The sequence below is a fragment of the Ostrinia nubilalis genome, chromosome 14 (genome assembly GCF_963855985.1).
Source record: "Ostrinia nubilalis chromosome 14, ilOstNubi1.1, whole genome shotgun sequence".
Lineage (NCBI taxonomy): Eukaryota > Metazoa > Arthropoda > Insecta > Lepidoptera > Crambidae > Ostrinia > Ostrinia nubilalis.
Genome location: NC_087101.1, coordinates 5,402,539 through 5,424,118, shown reverse-complemented (window position 1 = coordinate 5,424,118; position 21,580 = coordinate 5,402,539). Strand labels below are relative to the sequence as shown.

General features: G+C 34.3%; 1 protein-coding gene across 2 annotated transcripts in view; it reads left to right on the top strand.

The window, feature by feature from the left end:
- Window positions 1-21,580, top strand: part of LOC135078008 (G-protein coupled receptor moody-like) — a 61,245-nt gene that overhangs the window by 32,178 nt on the left and 7,487 nt on the right. For both annotated transcript variants that reach the window (XM_063972552.1, XM_063972553.1), the window contains exons 2-4: window positions 3,467-3,510; window positions 19,219-19,305; window positions 20,880-21,020. In XM_063972552.1, the coding sequence (XP_063828622.1) occupies window positions 19,229-19,305; window positions 20,880-21,020 (218 nt within the window). In that variant the 5' untranslated portion in view covers window positions 3,467-3,510; window positions 19,219-19,228. The remainder of the gene's footprint in view (window positions 1-3,466; window positions 3,511-19,218; window positions 19,306-20,879; window positions 21,021-21,580) is intronic.

Below are 21,580 nucleotides of genomic sequence, written 5' to 3'. Positions count from 1 at the left end.
CAAATTTCAGCCCGATCCGTCCAGTGGTTTGTCGCTATGTCAGCCAGTCAGTTAGTCAGTCACCTTTGCTAAAGAAGTAGCGAAAACGTGATAATTATCATTAAAATATTATGCCAAAAGAAGTAGCGAAAAGTTATCCTTGAAACATTTCATTTAAAATGTATACACTTACACAATTTGTTAACTGGCAACTTACTTGAAGTCTCGAAACTGGGCTGACCTAAATAACGCCATCTGTGTCGTCAAACATGACTGAGTGCTGAAACTGGCTAATGGATTAGCTGTAAAATTCGCTAATACCAATGTAAACGCATTTCGGTAATCGATTTGATAGATTATGGATACGTTATGTTTCCCTCCATCAATTTGATTAATATTATGGCCGAAAAGAGAGCACTTAGGGTTCTATCGTCTCTTTTTGACATTAGAATGATAGATCTCGTCGATTCTATGTTCTAGGTTTTAGTCGTTTTACTTCTGAAGAGATAAAGTTCATATCTATATTCTAGCCAAGATCTTTATTATGTCAACTAACTACATAAAACGCTTTCATAGACAATAAAGATTATTTAATCTTTGGCTATAACATAATCTATGCTCTACTCCGGCATAAACACCCATAATTTACGACAGGGCCGTTAACAGATTTAATTGTTCCAATGCACAGACAAATTAAATCTAGATACCACCGAATAACAATACTTAGATTCATCCATTCAATTTGTAATGTGTTATTGTTGCAGTTCTTTCAATTAAAATTGCTAACTGCATTCTTTGATATGAAAAATGCATTGAAAATACAGGAGACAAAGTATGCGTAGTAGTTATTGCTTCAAACTAAACAAACTAGACTTTCAGGTATCTTCTTAGCGTAGATACTATTTATTTATCAGTCTTAAAGGCACGTTTACTTAGCATTTAATTATTTTCAAATAATCACTAAACCGGAGGTGCTCCCAAATGTAGGTCGACTCTATAAAACGCGGAATCTATTGTACTAACTTGCCTATGCCCGCCCCATAAAGCTCAAAATAAGTCAATAATACGGACGCAATAAAACCCATATTAGGAGCCGAGTTCATTGCACCGTCCGTATCAATATTCAGATCCTATATACACCAAATACCGGGGCTTAAATTGACACTTAATACTATTGTCCTACTCTGAATAGAATAATTCAGATTCGGTAAATCTGTGTTAGATATTAATTGGCTTACTACGTGATATTAATGACAAACTCGGCTTGGTAATACGGTAATTCGACGTTAATTCGCGAATGTATAGCCTATTTGAACGTCATGAATCGCGGTTTTACAGTTTTAGATATGTAAGGCAACGGAAAATTACATAATTAATTAAATAAACATGACAAACTACTTAAGTGAGTTATAATTTTGATGAAACAAATTTAACACAATGTTTATTATTATCTCTAATGGTTAGTAAACTGAGTTGCACCATATTACGTTAACCGTAACTATAACAATAACCGATGTTTTTTGTATGGAGTTTGACAGACTTTTGACGTTTGTTAAATTTAAAGTGAGATGGAGTAACCCAGCCTTAACATTTTTCGAAGGATTGTAGCGTCTCTACATTACAAAGTCCGTTCATATCAATTCATTAACTCTTGATACCTGAATAAATAATACCTCTCCTGAAATACAAGTCTTCATAATTGGTTATTGTTCAACTGAATTAAGCAATCAAGTAAACATGGTAACCGTTTAAAATTGAACAAAACCATCGCAGCCAAAGGTCGAAATTAATTATGAGGATGTTGTGTATTTATGGACATGATTCATTTGTTTCGTACAACGAAATAAGAACATTTACTATGGCTTGTTTAATTGTTGCTATACGATATTCCATAAGTATAATGCAAGCTACGCATGCATAATATGGCTATCTACTATATAAAAATAAGTCGGGTTTTCCTCCCTGACGCTATAACTCCAGAACGCACGAACCGATTTCCACGGTTTTGCATTCGTTGGAAAGGTCTCGGGCTCCGTGAGGTTTATAGCAAAGAAAATTCGGGAAAAGGGGGTAAAACAGGATCCACGCGTACGAAGTCGCGGGCGGCCGCTAGTGTTTTATAAATAGTTCTGTATGTTCGTGATCCAAAACATTACGGGCTGTAGTAAGGACTAGGTGATTGATTAATGAAAACTTCTACTTAAACTCTCCAAAAGCCCTTTAAAAAAATGCACACAACCAAAATATTATTCTTAAAAATTCTAGAAACTGCATTAAAATTAATTGGCGAACACTTGTAGCATAAATCTACTGCTTCCAAGAGCCGGGTATCTTGAAATTTCTTTAAAATTCACCTTTTGCCCGTCGAAAGTTTCCCTTTGTTGCCTGAAGAAAACTTAATAAGAGGTACGGAAACTAAAGAATGCTCCCTACAACGAAGGGCCTTTCACGCTTTGATTTATATTTCCTACGAAATATTTCTGAGACAGCTCTGAGAACAAAGATTTATATAAGAAACTCCTACAAATAATGTACAGAACATATAAAGAGTGTCAGAAGTGGTCGACCCCACCTCAATAAATATTTTTGATGTAAAATTGTGACAATTACGAGTAGCTAATTAAAACTAGTTTACTTTAAAGATACAAAGTTGTCTAAACCTTCATGTATGTTCGTTTGGTCGTAGATCAATCATAATTTCAATCATCATGTTTTAAAGTAGGCCTGTGTAACTTTTTCGAGTGAAAAACTTCTGATTCTACGAGCAAGATTGATTTGTGATTGTCACCAGAACTTAAACTCACCCATCCTACATTTAAGTGTTGAGCGTTGTTTTGGAATATAGTATCCATAGCTGTATAATTATGTAAACGCTGATAATGTTCCCTGAAATCGTAATATTATGTCGATATCTCACATTCGTTATCAAAATCGATCCCATAATGTTAACAGCCGCACTCACTCTATTTTTAGCATTAGCGATTAGTACTCGTAATATGCAAAATATCAACTGCTTAGGTAATTGCTGCTTCGCGTTTTTAGGACTTTATGCTTTAAATCAACTTGTGATTAGGTTTATTTTAGCTTGAAGTTTGAATCGGTTTTAAATCTTTACGATTATGAACACTGTCAATCAGCTCAAGATTCATGTTATGAAAATTAACAAGACGTCTGATTAGCAGCAATGAGCAAACCAGTACTCAAGAATGTAACAATGCCTTGTTCAAGTCATTTAATAAACGATATAATATTAAGCAGTTAAATGTTTAACTGTAACGAAACAAAATAACGATGAACATTTGAAACGAAAGCATACATTACAGAGTGTTGAATATGTATTGCGAACGTGGTAACGAATTCATCGTTTTTTTGCTATACTCCAGTAATTGAGTATAACAGATAAACATTTGTCTTTTGAGAAATATGCAAAATACTCTTAATTGTATAAACAAACTAAGATTATGCTAATGGATTGTTTTCATTTCAGATGTTGTAGGCGTTTACAACAAACTTCTCCTGTAGTACACGAAGGTAAGTCTCTTTTTTATGTTTTTATTGGATTAGCGATTATGTAAAAGCAAAAGCAAATTTGGAATAATGTTACAAATTCATGTAAATGTCATTCCTAAGCAATTTGAATAATTGCAACAAAAATATCAAGTTTACAACAAAATTTTCAAAGCTTGTATTTTCGTGCGTATGCAGTTACAACGGGGACATTTTCATAAATGTGTACAGTTCTGTTTTATTTAGGTGGGTTACTTAAAATATTTAAGCTCCAATATTTGAAACATCTATTCATCATAACTTTAAACAACTAACCCTTATCCCGTAGCTGACTCTACAAACTCAAACTACCCACCTATTTTCCAGGTCAAATATTTCTATAGTTTGTGTTTATTCGGTGAGCGAGTGACCTTTCCATTTAATATAAAAAGTATACTAGATTCACCTTCATATAATATCACGGGTAATGTCACCTACAGGGAAACTCATAACAGGATATTCAAATTGGCCTGTCTGTCTGTCACCTTTGTTTATATGTATAACGTTTTGCATTTTAATAGGATGATATGTCACGTGTCACGTTAACAAGTAGTTAATTCACCTAGACCTAATTTGTCTAGGTCTACGCTGTGGTTAGGTCTAGACTATTAATTGTTGAATTTACTTTAGATCGAATAATGTGTGATGTTATATTGAAATACTCAAAATACGAGTAAGCAGGTACTTAATCCGTATTTTTTTCGATGTAAAAATTGAATGGTACCTACCACCTACTTAGGCTTAGTTGCACCTCCTAACTTTGAGCATCCGGTGTTTTTTGTATGGAGTTTAACAGATTTTTGACATTTGTCAAAGTTAAAGTAAGATAGTGCAACCCAGCCTTAGACATTAGTTCTCTCTATCCCAACTAATATTATAAATGCGAAAGTAACTCTGTCTGTCTGTCTGTCTGTCTGTCTGTCTGTCTGTCTGTCTGTCTGTTACGCTTTCCCGCTTAAACCTCGCAACCGATTTTGATGAAATTTGGCATAGAGATAGTTTGAGTCCCGGGAAAGAACATAGGATAGTTTTTATCCCGGTTTTTGAAACAGGGACGCGCGCGATAAAGTTTTTCTGTGACAGACAAAATTCCACGCGGGCGAAGCCGCGGGCGGAAAGCTAGTGGCTTAATAAAAGAATTTATAAGACACTCTTCTTATCATAAAAACCCATTTAAGAACAAACTATGCAAGTTTTTTTACTCTTTTTATAAAACATAGTAACTTACTTCATTTCTCATAAAAGTAGCGTTAAGAGTCTGGAAACTTATAAGGAAGCAAACAAACTTAGTTTCAAACTGCAAATGCTCACGAGAAAGCGTTAATTGGCCTCCATGTTCAATAGTTATGAGTAGTTTTGAGTTCTCACCTGTGTTGGAAAGTTCTGCTTTATATCTCGGATCTTGCCGCTACTAGATCTAACTTATATTTATACATCTATCATGAGAAAAAACTCTATATCCATTATGATACCACTCAAACTCACGATAAGTAAGTTTAATCGATTCTAGCTAAAAGTCTGTTAATACGTCATACTAGTTGTTTACATTCGTAGTTATTACCAAGTTACTTCAACTTACGGATAAGATAGAGAACTAGATAATTTCGATAAATACAACTTATACAACCGTGTGGACAGCCAATTACCGCCAATATGTTAGCTGAACAAATTCACGGCAGTTGCGAAAACACGCTCATCGGTCTAAATGCGTAATCGATTTGCAAACGAGCACTCAATACTCGATAATAACGAGAATCGATCATCGGGATCTAACGACAGTAGCGCTCTACTAATCCCAATGTTTCCACATCGGTAATCCCCTTATTTGTGATGCGAATTCTTCGGTAGGATGCTACCGCTAAATGCTCAGCGTTCCCAAAGCACACGGATATCGGAACAACATCCTTAACACCTTAGAAACACAGTGCATTATTAATTACCACACACAAGCGGTCTACCTAGCCGATTACGATGACAGAACAAAAACTAATTCAATCCATCAATGCAAAAATAAACTCAATCACATTGTTTTAAGGAACACAGCTAACGCATTGTTGATAGCCGTTCCGATGATGCGGTAGATTTGGATAATGGTTCGACAGAAGATGTATGTTGGGTTAAAAAGCGTGGAAATGGGCCTAACGGATACAGATTAGGGATATCTAGCCGAATTATATGTGGATGCACGGGACGTGGAGCCACAAAGCGTTATAATTACCGACCTTAATGGGAACACGGTTCCATTTTCGTGCAAAAACCTTTGGAATTAAAACAATCTCGCTCTAACGGGGCCCCACACAAATTATAATCCTTACAGAAAACGCTATGAATTTCATCATCATATTTAAAGGTCGGCTTAGGCCTGTAATTTGTTACAGGTTGTAATTACTAATTACATTAAGTTAGGTAATCACATTACCATTTTTCCTAATAAAAAGCTTTGATAACACTTAAGTAGGACATAGAATATCATTTTCATCAAGTAATTGTGAGAAGTCCGGGTGGCCTTGATCCAGTTATTAAAATATTTTCTACCCTTGTTTACGCCATAACTTTTAACGTAACCAAATGCGCTGTAGTTTGGTAATATTTTCCCAACACAAAAGAAAGTTGTCTGGGAACAAGACAACTTCGGGAAAATAGGGCAGATTCATAGATACTCTAACATTATATTTATGTTTGTTTGTTATACTAGTTTATGAAGCATATTAATAAACATTCTCTTCTGCCTCATGCTAATTTCCGTTTGCAAGGAAGGAAGGAACTTGCAAGGAACTTTAGAAAAATTTTTACTCCATTTCTCACTATCTCAGCATATTTTTTTAAATGTTATAGCCTATCCCTAAGTAAAAATTCAGATATTCCTTATTTTTATTCAAGCCACACAAAGTAATATAGGTACAAAGGTATAAGGTAGGCTACAAACAGAACCACGGTGATTCTCTAGTATCGAATGAACTTCGCGTAAAAGTTGTGTTGTATAAAACAAATACATATAGGTTAATCACCTACGCAACCGGCATTTGTAAATATCAGAAGGTCGGTTCGCGTATCCTGAAACCGTTCGGTTCAGCTTCAGGGGGTATTGAAAACAAATAAACGATCAGAAATGATATAACTGGCTTATATTTTTTGGAAACAACAAGAAGAAGCAAAAGCATATATCTGTACTTACAATGCTTTTGTTTATAAGTAGGTAGATAAATTATGTATATTAGGTATACCAAAATCGTTAATCCTTACAATAATGTTAAAGTATCTTATATTGCCGGTATTCGGTATGTATTAATTTCCATATCTATACTTATAATAAATCTGTAGAGAGGTCAATTCTGTACATGAAATATATTTTCAAAATAACTATCAGAGGGTGATTAGTGATCGATACTGATGCCAAAAATGCAATCAGTAAAATTTTTGTCTGTCTGTCTGTCTGTCTGTCTGTCTGTCTGTCTGTCTGTATGTTCCTTATAGAAACAAAAACTACTTGACGGATTTTAACGAAACTTGGTACAATTATTCTTCATACTCCTGGGCAGGTTATAGGATACTTAGGAATTCCCACGGGAACGGGAATTAGCGGGAAAATCCTTTTGTACGAAAAATCTAAACCGCTTAAGTTACACGCTTGAAATTTGGCATGCAGGTACCTTAGTAAACTTAAAGCTTAGTTACAACAGGATATTGCAAAATTCCCACGGGAACGGGAGTTAGCGGGAAAAAACATTTGTATGAAAAAATCTAAACCGCGAAAGATAGACTCTTGAAATTTGGCATGCAGGTACCTTAGTAAACTTAAAGCTTAGTTGCAACAGGATATTGCAAAATTCTCACGGGAACGGGAGTTAGCGGGAAAAAACATTTGTATGAAAAAATCTGAACCGCGTAAGATAGACTCTTGAAATTTGGCATGCAGGTACCTTAGTAAACTTAAAGCTTAGTTACAACAGGATATTGCAAAATTCCCACGGGAACGGGAGTTAGCGGGAAAAAACATTTGTATGAAAAAATCTAAACCGCGTAAGATAGACTCTTGAAATTTGGCATGCAGGTACCTTAGTAAACTTAAAGCTTAGTTACAACAGGATATTGCAAAATTCCCACGGGAACGGGAGTTAGCGGGAAAAAACATTTGTATGAAAAAATCTAAACCGCGAAAGATAGACTCTTGAAATTTGGCATGCAGGTACCTTAGTAAACTTAAAGCTTAGTTGCAACAGGATATTGCAAAATTCTCACGGGAACGGGAGTTAGCGGGAAAAAACATTTGTATGAAAAAATCTGAACCGCGTAAGATAGATGAAGGGGGGGTAAAACGAGATCCACGCGCACGAAGTCGCGGGCGGCCGCTAGTACTTACTAAACTTATTTATAACGCGTGTCACAATATTTCATATTTATTATTCAATAAAATAGAAAGAAAAATCTAATCAGATTTAAAATAATGAAGCTGAAATCTGAAGTCTGATTAGTATTGCCACAGATTATTAATGTTTCATCTTGCATAAAATCACAAGTATCTACCTAAAAATATCTTATAGATGTAACTTTTTGTTTTTGCAGCATAAAAATTAACCTACACGCAATGTTTAAGTAGAGTTCTTTTGTTTCAACATAGTGTCGTCCACTGCTGGACAAAGGCAGGCTTTTTACAATGGTTGGTCCTGCGCTGTCTGTATCCAGGTTTCGCGCGACCTTCGCCATCTATGGTACACCGAATGCGATATAAGTGGAGTGATTGTGATAGATACCAGTTTATATGGTCGGCTATACCTACCCATCCAGTAAAGGCCATGGCCATGGTATAGGTTGCTTAACTAGCTCGAATAATGTTGTAATTTAGAAAATGTATGTTATAATGACCAGTTTTGTTGACGCTACTTCAAAGAGGTAAGTATTTATCACACGCTATGGGTGGTCGGTTCACTTGGCAATTCCTCCTACCATAATTAGTATTCATTGCTGTTGTACTGACTCAGCGAACAACTTGACATGCTACACTATTGGATTTGCAAACTGAAACCTTGTATTGAAATGCCTTTGTTTTTTCTTGTTTTTTTTATTCAAATAAAATTGGATGATTATTTTTCAGAAGCATCTGCGACGCCGCAATACTAACTTATTAATAGCCGGGCCTTTATAGGCGAACAAGTTATTAGCACGGCCCTCTTATGGTGAATATAATTTAATAAAATAGGTGTCAATGATATCTCCGCTTACCGCTTATCGTTCTAGAAAACTATATTATTTCATTTCCCAGCTTATAAAAGACAGAGTACCTGTGAAACTTGCTGATGGAATATCCAACGAGAGTTATGGGCAATGTGGGCATCGTATAAACTTACTTGATGTTTCAGACCTTTCACTAAAATAGAGCCTAGGAAATGGCCCTAAAAGGATAAGCTTCCATCTTTTGTTGTTCCTTCAAAATTATTCAACATAACGAAACAAGGTAACATTTATAAAAGCAATTAGATATACCTACTTATTCAGTAAAAAATATTTTTCAGATTATTTTATGTAAGTACCTTTAAAAATATTTTAAATGACAAAAGATATTAGATAACACTTTGTTATTAACATTTTTTTTTCATAGAGTTCTTTATTAGAAAAAAAAGTAGGCATTTTCTCGACAAAGTAGATAGCGGGACTGTCTCATTCAAAACGGAACTTATGGTCAACCGGTTCTTTTGTAAGCACTTTTAACCAAATTCTTCGCGGAAACTTATTTAGCGTTATTCGGTGTTACATATCAGTAAATCAAACTCTGGTGGAAATCCTAAGAATGACTCACTAAGATGCTGAGTCAACTCTCATAGCGTGCCATGAGTCAGTATACGTCACGTTTATGTTAATAGTGCCCCGTACAGGTATATTAGCAAATACTTTAATGGTGATAACGTAAATTAATATTTATGTCTGTTCGCACAACCTTATAAGCGGCCTTAGGGAAATTAGATACGTCCTTGTTTGGTAAGTCTATTTAGTACATTCTACTAGGTGCTTTGTATCATAAGGATTTCTTATAAAATATGCAGGAGAACAATACTTATTACTCCCTTGATTTTATTCGTTAATCAGTGTGAGATTGAAACTTTATCATATCTGAAACAATCACAATCACTAACTTGATTTCTTAAACATAACTAAAGACTTTAAAATGAACTAGACAAGCTGTTCAAAATAAAAAGCAGTGTAACTTCTAAAACTTTCAAAATAAAATGCCTGGGAAAACCTCGCATCGTAGCACATCTGCTTGCTCTTCATCGACTAAATGAAGTTTCTAGAGATCTACTCGTAATTGAGCAATTTTATTTAAAACAGCTTGTCTAATAGTAATACTAGAAGTCTACCTTTTACTCACAAACCGTATTCGAAATCGACATTGAGGTGGCCGTGACTAAGCGACCTGTCGTTTGTATGCAAAAAACCTTTTACCTACCTTTTGTGGTCGTGATTCACCGTGTCTCCACCACAGACTACGGTCACCACATAATTGATCACGACTTTAAAACTTCATTAGAGTCCTTTTAGATGTCAAATTTTACTTTCTACATGCTCACCACATAATGGAGCTCAAATATTTTAAGGTTCATGGATGAAGTTTTTAGTAAAAATAATTAAAAATCCATTCAAATTCGAGATGTGAAAGAACCTAAAACAAAGGAACGTCTCATTTACAAACATGATGAATGAGATTTTAGCCGATGTATTCGACTTCAAAGCTATTAATTTGATTCGTAGCTTCACTGGACTATGTGACAAGCACATAGCTCCAAAAAACGTATTCAACGGTGACTTTTTGTAAGATTAATTTATCTCAAATAGAAATCTAAATGGAATAAACTAGCTATATCATTTGACCCGTATAAAGGTCCTTACAACGCATGATTCTCTAATTCATTTTACTCTAAGCGATAAGCCAATTAAAAGCACGTTACCAACCCTTCGTAAAAGCTCTTTTAAAACTGCTTGTGTGCTTTTATACGATCTCGAATGTATAGTTTTCAAATTAAAGTAATTGAAAACGTGTTGAGACAAAATCTAATAGCCATTTGATAGATTTAGAGTAACTTTCATGAGATTTTTTACATTTAGATTTAGACATAATAGGTATATTAGGTTGAATTTAGGTAAAAATATATCGAGTTAGGTAAGTACTAACTTTTTTAAGTCATTTGTTTTCTTGGTAATTCAATATTTTCCTTACCTATGATGCATCACTGTCTTTTTAACCGTAATTAAGTTTCAGAGTATCACCTGTATTATTTAGCATTCGAGTATCCGTTATGCGAGTGCGACCATTGCATTTAGACTAAAATCAGTCGCTTGACTGACTTTGGAATCCATTGATGACTTGGTAGGCCTAAATTGGTCAAAGTGCATTATAAGTGATAGTTCCTACCTATCAAATAGCATCGAAAGGGTTACAACGATGGCTACTTTTACCACATTATCACCACAATACGCCAACGCTCTGAATCTGCTCACTTATGAATCATTGGAAAGTTCAAATTTTAAAAAGGATGTCAAGCTTCCCTCGTAGGAGACAATGCCTTATCCACTTGAACATGTGTTGAATTAGTTAATTGTCAGTGCAACGCTCTCGACCGATGTATTTTAACGACATCATACCAAAGATGTACTCTGTCGTCAAGTCAGTGGGCTCATGAGTAATGTGCATACTTACATTAGTAAGTAGGTACTTCAGTTAGTATTAGAAGTCATCTATTTTATAGGCTTCAAAGGATAATTAATTTGTAACTTTTGAAAAGCTTTGATGCAAAGCCAGGGAGCTTTTATTCAGCGTTACTTTGTACTCGCTATTAGAAAGCATTTCCAATTTGAAATTAAATTTCCACGAAAGTTTGTACGAGGAGATTCCAATACAATTTTTATTGGCACACGTAAAAGGGCTCTTTACGAGCCATAACGCCCAAATGAATTTGAAAGCGCTTTGCAGGCGTCGATCTTGTGGTAGACCTTTTATGTCTCATAAAGTACGACAGAACAAGAGTAACTTTTACTGATTATCATGAAAAGTAAACCTACTGTCCGTTATTTCGAATATGATCAACGATCACACTGACTCCAACAATTGAGTCTCATTTATACCGCCTACATCACTATTCGGTCGTGGCGACCTCTTCCACTAAACGGTATATATCAGTTGAGTCTCTCAATTGAATTTGTTATGCTAACTACCCAAATGGAATCATTCCGAACTGAAATTGTAACTGATGTTTCAAGTTTCATAAGCTTTATCTATTAAACAGCTTTCGGTTATGTAATAGACTATTATTCAGCTTTTAGTAATAGAGTAGACGTTCCACAGATAGATTGAAAGGTCTAGTTTATAGTTGATTGCAAACTATGCCATTTACAACAGAAATATTAATATAGCAAACTTTAAAAAATCAGATCTCGATCCGCGTGGGTGATCTGCAAGTCAAAGCGATGAATAACTCAATGAATCAAATAAGTTATTGTTTTTCATCACTTGTAATTCGATGACACGATTTAATTTTCTGGAATTCATTTGAATTCTAAAAGCAAAATAAGTACCAATTTCGTTTTAATGAAAAACTAAACTTTGAAACTTCTAATACAACTTTGCGCAGGTTTCGAGTTATCAAATGCAAGTAGCTCCAATAAATCTTTTCAGAAGTTTTCTATTGTTTTTACACAAAAAATTGTCCAAGATTCAATTACCCTCAAGGGTATTCAATTGGGTCGTGAATTTATTGATATAAAATACCTGGCTACAGTATAAAAAGTAGAGTTTCTACTCTAGTTCTAGCATAAAAATCTTAAAATAATCTCAAGTGATGTAGAGTTTCTATACATTTTTATAAAAAATACGATAATAATTTATGAAATGAAACGTAGGTATGTACAATATTTTCAAGTAAAGTTATTATTTAATTTAGGTACCACATAATAAGATTTCACAGTGTATTCCATGAAGCAGGATATGAATCACAAAATGATTACTTAAGACCTCATCGTATGATTTGAACTTCGACCGAGTTTCAAGAAGGCAGTTACGAGTTCGAAGAAAATAGTTTGACCTGTTAAAAAGGTTAAGACCCGTTAGTGTATTCGAATTGAGACATCTCTATCATTATACCTACTTAGGTTGGTCAATGCTGGTACCTTAAAACTAACTTAATAAGTTACTAGACTGCATACATATCGCTGGACAGTATACAAAACATCTTTTGACAGTCGCCCTGTTAAAAATATTTATCTTTTGTGACCTCTTGCGACTTTATATATTTTTGTTAGTAAGTATAAAGTTGCTTAAAACATGTGGAGTGGACTCACTAAATATAAATATAAATAATACTTTTGTCCTTTACTTAGTAATTCTTCACAATGCGTCTAATGCGTCTTTTATTCATTTACAGATTCACTGTCTCCTTACAATTTAATTTTACACTACACCAAGCAGCTAAGTTTTAAAGATTTATTCGAACTAGAACAAGTCTTACACCTAATTACCTACCTTTTTTTTTTTTTTTTTTTAATCTTTATTTATTTGGAGGCTTTTGTCTATTAAGACACGACAGCCCCATCGAACCTTAAACTAAATTTACATTTAATGGATGTCACGCCAGCGGGACAGGGGAATCAATTATAGAAAAATATATCTGCCAAATGTTTAGCGGCTTCAGATGTTGGTTCAGCTAAAATTGTTATGAATACACCTATGTCATAATTATTCAGACTATATTTTTGCATAAATAATTCCCTTTCCCTTTGAAATTTGACACATTCTAAGAGAATATGGTGGACATCCTCCAAGGAGCCACACACATCACAATTAGGTGAGGATACCTTCTTCATAAGGTATGCAAATTTATTAGACGGATAATGTCCGGATCGTAATCTATGGAGCAATACAATATATTTCCTATTTATTTTAAAATTTAAAAACCATGGAATTCGAGGAGGCTGACATTGAATTGTCATAAACCATATACCTTTTTCAGTACTTCTTTTGTCACCTTTACCTACCTAAGTAACTTATAAAACTTCGACTCAACGGACATTTAAGTCACAAATTCGTCCTTCATTATGCTAAAAAAGATCAAACTTTTACTTTTTCTCAAAATATTAAATAGACCAAAGAATTTTATGCTAAAAAGTTTTGAGTGAAAGTATTTTTGACCGTTTGATGTTAATTGATGTTTCTACTCAGTAGGTATTTGAATTAAGCCAGTGAACATTATTTTTTATAAATCAATCAACCTAACTTTTTCAAGCCTTCATAATAACCACAGTGCGATTCTGAAATTAGAGAAATTAATTGACTTGAATTTTATCACATTAAGAGAATATGTATGTTCATTGTTAAAAAATAATTGGCTATAGGTAGGTACTTACCTACAGTTACTTATGTTACTAATTTTAATTTGTAGACAATTGCGACATAACCATCACTTTTCTAATGTTACACAATTACAATCCTGAAATAATTTTATTTCAAGGCCCTTTTAAGCAATAACAAAAGAGAATCTAATAAAAAACTCTTTAATTTTCTTTAAGCAGACTTAAATATTTAATTACTTACTACTCAAACGATATCAAAGATCCTGTAAAAAGTATTATTACATTTTTGTTACTTTATCCTTTTTTTGTAAAGGAGTGTTCACACAGACTCAAGATATTGCGGTTCAGGCGACGTTTTGTGGGTCGGTGTTGGGTCGTGATATCGCTAGCTATAATAATTATCGTTAAAAATCAGAATGTTCAAAGAAATTAGTATTTTTGTATTAAAATATTAAAGTCAAAAGATTTATGCTAAGATTTATGATTTAAAATTAATTAAAAAAGATTCTACCTAACTAGTTAAGTTTAATTAATGTGACTGAAAAGAAGTTTTATTCAAACGAAGTAATTGAAAATAAATTTAAAATATACATATATAAGACAAAGAAAATTATACTTTGATTAATCTTTTTTGCGCCCTCGTAAATTCTTTTGTCTTTGTTATTTAAGTTCTGTTATATTTTTAACAAGCGATAGTCCACGTCTCGTCCCACATGATACGGTGTGTTTTAAAGCGATGTTATCGCTTACAACTCTTGTTAAACAATTTATGTAGTGTCGTCTGATAATACCAGATAAAAATCGGACACCAGAAATTAATTTATGCTATTAATTTTAATTTTATACTTAAGTACCTATAAAGTTTTTTACAGTAGAATATTCAGAAAATATTCAGTGCTATGCGCCTTAGCGCGATAAAGCGACGGGCATTTTTATTTACGGACGGATTTTTCCAACTTAATTTGTTTTGCGTTGAAATTATGAACTTCCTGCTCCGTCACGTGTGGCCGCAGCCTTATAATATACATCTATAAGTGCAGTGTAACCTCTAAGTGGACTAAATTGGCGTTTAAACAATTGTAGCGCAATGGCAGGCCGGTGCTAATTACAAGTCACACCATAGCTTGAGTGTTGAATCTTTCTTTATTTTTATTCCGGTGCATGGTGGGGACTTTCATCATTATTTATCTCCGTTCTTACTACGTTAACATTTTTTCTTTATTCTAGCTTACCCAGAAGGTACAATGCGTTCAGTAGTTTTAGTAGGATAGTGTGTGTGTGACCTAGACAGATGATGTCAGCCATGCCTCTAGACCTTTAGAATTACTAAGAAGGAAAGTGCATATAAATTTCTTTCTTTACTCTTGACGATATTTTCCGTCGATAAAATAACGTTATTACTTTTGAAACTTATAATATTTAACAATGTGTATACTTACTGTATACCTTTAATTAAAAACTTACGCACAACACATTCTAGTCTGGGTTGCACCATCTTACTTTAACTTTAACAAACGTCAAACATCTGTCAAACTCCATACAGAAAGCACCGGTTATCGTTAGTTATCGTTAAAGTTAGGTGGTGCAACTCAGCCTTAATAATACGAGGCTAGGAAGTACATTGCAATCGCATATTTCATTGTAAAGCTATAAATACTTCAAGAATAAAATGTTTTTACGTCCGATTATTCAGTGCGGCTTCAGTGCGTAAACAACGCACCAATCAACACAAGTAATGAAAAATTCTAATAACTGTAACATGAATTCAAACAAAATTCAAATGAATTTCAGCATAAACCTAAAAGATAGACTTTTAAACCCTTTGTCTAGCTAAATAAAACGTGATTTTACGTAAGCACTTTAATGCTTAGTAATTGAAATAGCTTGTGAAGCTTCAAAGCAAAATATCTAAGACTTTTAATAATACTGTGGAGATATAGTGAAATGTACGAGTATGTACGAAAGTCAATAGTTTTCAAGCAAATATTGCACCTAGAGGGTTATATTGTAACTAGCTTTCCGTCCGCGGCTTCGCCCGTGTGGAATTTTGTTTGTCACAGAAAAACTTTAACGCGCGCGTCCTTGTTTCAAAAATCGGGATAAAAACTATCCTATGTCCTTTCCCGGGACTCAAACTATCTCTATGAGAAATTTCATGGAAAATCGGTTCAGTGGTTTAGGTGTGAAAGCAAGACAGACAGAGTTACTTACGCATTTATAATATTAAAAGTATAGAAGTATAGATTAGTATAGATTGCGCAATGCCAATAGTGCTACGTAACTATAGTTTATGGTTCTGTACGCTATACACTCTGCAGGTGCAGTGTTTACAAAGCATCGGGAAAACGTGTCTTCGTAATATTATGAGAACGATTAGCAATAATGTTTTTACTTCAAGCCTTAAAATCTCCTACCTACAAGAGAAAGATGGAATTTTAATAAATAATATGACTATAGCAAGGATCTAGCAATCAAAACGTCAGTATGTGTATTAAATGCGAGTTATCAACAAAAGTCTAATTTGTTTGGGAATAATTAGGTTAATCAGTACAGTAGGATAAAAATAGGTGAAGGAATACCGGAAGGATAATAAATAAAAATAAATAAGTACATCGCAAGCCATCTTAATTATAGTGGTTGGTTGGGCCTATGTCCAACTTTCTTCTCTTCCTTTTCTTCGGTGGCTCCAACTCTCAAATTATCTAGCTGCATGAGATGGTTTCCCACTAATCTGTTTATCGGATTCGGGGCCAGCACCTTCGCAGGAGCCAACCTTCGCGAAAAACCTCTATGGAAAATTAAGAAAAAACTCTATGTTGTCTTGGAACGTCTGTCAACTAAGTCAATGTGAAAAATCCGCTGAATATTTGCTGAAGATATTGAAATAATCAAAACCGCAAGAAATATCGACGGGTCGACCCTCGAAGCCTGGTCTCCGTCTCCTGATCCGCAGGTTGGTGGTTTCCGTTTTATGCAGCTGTATTTTTGAGTTGTTTGGAGTCACCAGCCGACCCCCGCATCATCTTTCTTCCCCGCAATTTTTTTATTCCTGGTGTGGCTATTTACACGCCACACCAGTGGTCTTTAAATACCCAATTGAACTGATAAAAGTAAAATTTAATATCCGTATCGTTAAACAGTTAGAGCTATAAATGTTTCGCTGGAGTTTTTAATGAAGGAATACAGCAAGCAACTTAATTGTTAGGCTTTATGAAACTGATATAAGTAAGTAATACTTCGTAGTGTTAAAACAGTTAGCTGTTTTAGTTCGTTATTTTTAGTTAGAGCTATAACTGTTTCGCAGCATGTTTTAGTTACAGCAAGTACATTTTACAACCAAGTTGTAACTCATATCCATCGATCTGTGAAAGTAACATGGTGTCTTCAATTCTTGGTCCGGTTTCTCCACACTAAACTGCATGACCAGCTGAGCGTGGACGATGATTACTGACCATAAATCTGATAAAACATGGATTACCACATGACTATGGATAAATGACGCCTAGAAATTGACGGATCTTGAATTGTAGATTATCTGACTTGATTAGTGTCGATGCAGTTATGTGGTGAAAAGATGGGATATGTGTGATACACTGTTTAACAGCTTCGCTTTTTCTTTTTTATGGGAAGAGAGTAGCAATTAAGTTTACAAACCTTGGTGTAGATTTCTTGATCCGTTTGGGCATGAATTCTCTATCGAACTAAGTGATCTTTCATTTTTGTATAAGGCCCCATTTGGAAATCGTATCAAACTGAGGACAAATTGAAGACCTTTGGATAGGAATAGTCCACCTCTTTACTACTAAAAAGCACAAGTTTTTTGTGTTACTTACACAGCAATAAAAAGCAGTGTAACACATACAATGAAGCATGTAAAGAATTCCGTCCTTCCTAAATTTCCCCCTCCATACAAAAGCAAGGCACAGGTTCATACAAATCATACCCTTCAGCGTCTATCAAGCCCGATATAAATATTCGTCGTACGAAAATTACTTAGAATTTTCATCCCGCTCCTTTTCCGGGTGCTAGTATTTATTTGACAGCTGAAGAATCCAATTTTGGGCTTTGTCTCCTTCAGACTTATACAGTCAGCCGCAAAAAGCTTGTTTTATTACTATTACTACACACTATTGTAGATATAGTAGCCATAAATACATACCTCGTACATTTCGTAAAATATTGTATTTTTAAAGATGATTAACCAAAACCATTGATGACGGACTTTTAAACATTTTTAGCCCCACAACTTCATACCTAAGCAATTTATTTTTCAGAAATGAAGAAGAAATAAAAATGTTTTAATTCAAAGAAGAAGATGACTACACTGCTCTACCATCATTGTTAAAGTGGACACATGTACCGATATAAAATGCCACACTGTTTTGCTCGATGTGTCATAGTCTCTCCCATCAATGGATAGGCCTGCTGACGTTTTTATAATGATTTTGATTATACTTCCGACTGTACAATCCAACAAAGAAGTATTTGTCGGTATTTTCGTAACCGGTGGCCCGTGACGTGTATTGTTGTATGCCATTGCGCATGCATGGGCGGACACGATTGGACGGTGACCTCACGGTCGGTTTGGGTTATGGGCATCTTTATTGGGTGACGTTTATTATGTATTTTATTAAACAATGTAATAGCCTATCGAACATTCCAATAATTTTCGTTCTTTTATATAATATACCAGATATTGGTACTTATTGGTCCAATAAATAAATCAGTTTCAGATTTTTTATTAATAATCATATTTTCACTTTCTGCTTATTTATATTAATTAAACTAGATTAAGTCCGCTTTCTACTGATAGTTATGAAATTGATTGGTAGGTACCTACTGAAAAAAGATATGGCCAATATTCAGAAAAAAATGCACGCTTTGAGTGGGTTTCAACAAGATAATCTACTTCCTTGTTACCTAATCGCATGTACCGCTAAACACTGTGATTTATCTCGAGAACAGTCCGACTCAAGGTCTAATGAATAACAGGATTTATACCTAACTGGCCATCTAAGAAAAAACCGAGTCACATTGCGATAAGTGTGCAATGACTCGGCCAGTAATTGGAGGGGTCATTTCCAATTGTTCCGCTAACCTTAGCCGGGTTATATCATACCAGTCATGTAACCAACTCCGTTTGATGCTGACTGAAAATGAGACATGTGTCTCACAATTTTATACATATTATAACGCAGATAACATAATAAGTCCAAAAGTTTGATCATACTTTCGCAACTGACTGTACTTTGAACTGCGTGATGGCTTTGGTGTAAGCTTCGTGTTTTAAGAAAGTGATTCAATAAGATGTTTTTTATAATGAATTATAAATTTTAAGCACCGTTTTGTTTGTTTCAGATTTCTCAAAATGGCAGATTTCTTTAACATATCAGAAGAAATAAACCCCAGCGTGGATCCGGGAGTAGAGCCTAGTGAATTATCAAAGTAAGCGAATTTAACTGTTTTGGCTAAATAAACTGGTAATTATAGGTATATACAGGGTGGAAACGATAAGTGATCTCATTCGATTATTTCTAAACTATACAAGATATCGAAAAACTGGTTACTAATCCTGAAAGAGCTTCACAAGCTCTATCCAACGGTACCAATATTAGGTTACAGAATTAACTGGATCTATCCGAAAATTTAATGTTTTCAGCCTCCACACTAAATGTATGCCAGCCAAAGAAAATTGGAAGTATCATTTTTTTTTTGATTAAATAATAAACACTTAAAATGAACTCGTAAATTGCATTCTTATATAAAATTATTCTTTGAAAACTTTGGTTTTAGGCTTTACTTCCTATAATATTAACAAGACATGAGTGCCATGACTGTGGCTGTACTAAATGTATGGAAGCTGGAAACATTGAATTTTCCAATGGATCCAGTTTATTTTGTAACCTATTATTGGTACCGTTGGATAGAGCTCGTGAAGCACTTTAAGGATCAGTAACCAGTTTTTGAATATCTTGTATAGTTTTTAATGTTATGTGTTTTTAATAAATGTATGGAAGCTGGAAACATTGAATTTTCGGATAGATCCAGTTTATTCTGTAACCTATTATTGGTACCGTTTGAAAGAGTTTGTAAAGCACTTTCAGAATCAGTAATCAGTTTTTCGATATCTTGTATAGTTTCGAAATAATCGAGTGAGATCACTTAACGTTTCCACCCTGTATATTAACTGAAACCCTTAAAAACTTCAACAGATAAGTTTGGTTTAAAACTGCACAATCTCAAAATATTGAAATTCAATATTCACACTTGTACCCTCAAATCATTTTTAGAATCAGTAGAATCGAATCTTGTAATTCAAAAGGAACTTTGAACAAACAAGTACGTACGTAGGTCAATATTAAAGAGATTCAAGCCCTACATTTCTTCGCAGGGCAAGTCGTATAAAATAAATAATTTTGAAGCTCAACAATGCCTTACTGAGGCCTTTCACGGATCTTCCTGTCTTTTATTCGGGCCACATTTAGGGATCTTGGTACTTCCCTTTGGTAGCCCTATTTAGCATTTGTGGCATTCATTTCTTACAATCGAGCATATTTCGTAAAATAATACTGGTGGATAGTACCATAAAGTCCCATTGAATTTGCATTCGTGCATTTGTTTGGCTCTATTTGGAATTTCCAATTGTGTATTTGCCGCCGAAATTGCTTTCGTATTAATGTTGAAATCAGTTTTAACGACAATAGCGATATTTTCGTTCACTGTGTTTACATTTTAAATTAAAATCTAAATAGTCTACAAAAATCTTAAAGTTATTAAATTTTATAAAAATAAATTTCTGCTCCAATTCAACAAGTTTCGTAACTAGATCTCTGTGTTAATACTTCAACAATTTTATTTCATACTCTGGGTTAACTTCAACAATTTCATCTACTTACTTACTACATTTCTTTATTAATTTCTTGATGCTTTCATTTAATTTTGTTCCCTTGATTGCCTTTATTTGCTATTTTATTTGATTTTCCTCATTCTGATTAGTATTTCATTATTTTCCTCACCAGGTTTTCACCAGGCCTGCTGACGTTCGCCGCTGTGGTGACTGGCTTCATCATGGTCATCGGTCTCTTCGGCAACCTGCTGACAGTGGTGGCCCTGCTGAAATGTCCCAAAGTTAGAAACGTAGCTGCTGCTTTTATCATCAGGTAAAATATTTTCTTCAAATTGCATAATTTTGTGTGTAGAAAGGTGCTCTCTTGTTACATTGTACCTAGTTATAATGTATTTTTTTTTTGCTAAAAAATAATACAACTACGCAAGACGCCAGTATCGAAAATACAAGTTTAACACAAGCATTTAATTAAAGCAATTTGATCTACGCGTCAAATGCTTGGTCTTTATTTAGGAACCAACTTATCTATAAATTGAAATTAATGAGCTGTCTCTATAATTACCGTGTTTACTTACTTTCCTATTTTTATAAAGTATAACATTTAATTGTTCGTCAAACATTGACTCTGCGATCCGTGAACAATAGAATATTTTTACCTTTAACGATAACACGGCGTACGCAGGCCACCGTTACCAACGGAATGTAGATTGTCCATTTATGCAACTACTTATTACATCAATGACTAAATTGCAGACGTATTTAATTTGCGCAACTAACTGACAGACAACCAAATTAAATAAATCCCATCACAGTCACAGTAATGATAACACACAGAACACGAAATAATAAGTTTTCTTTAACATGGATGTTGAG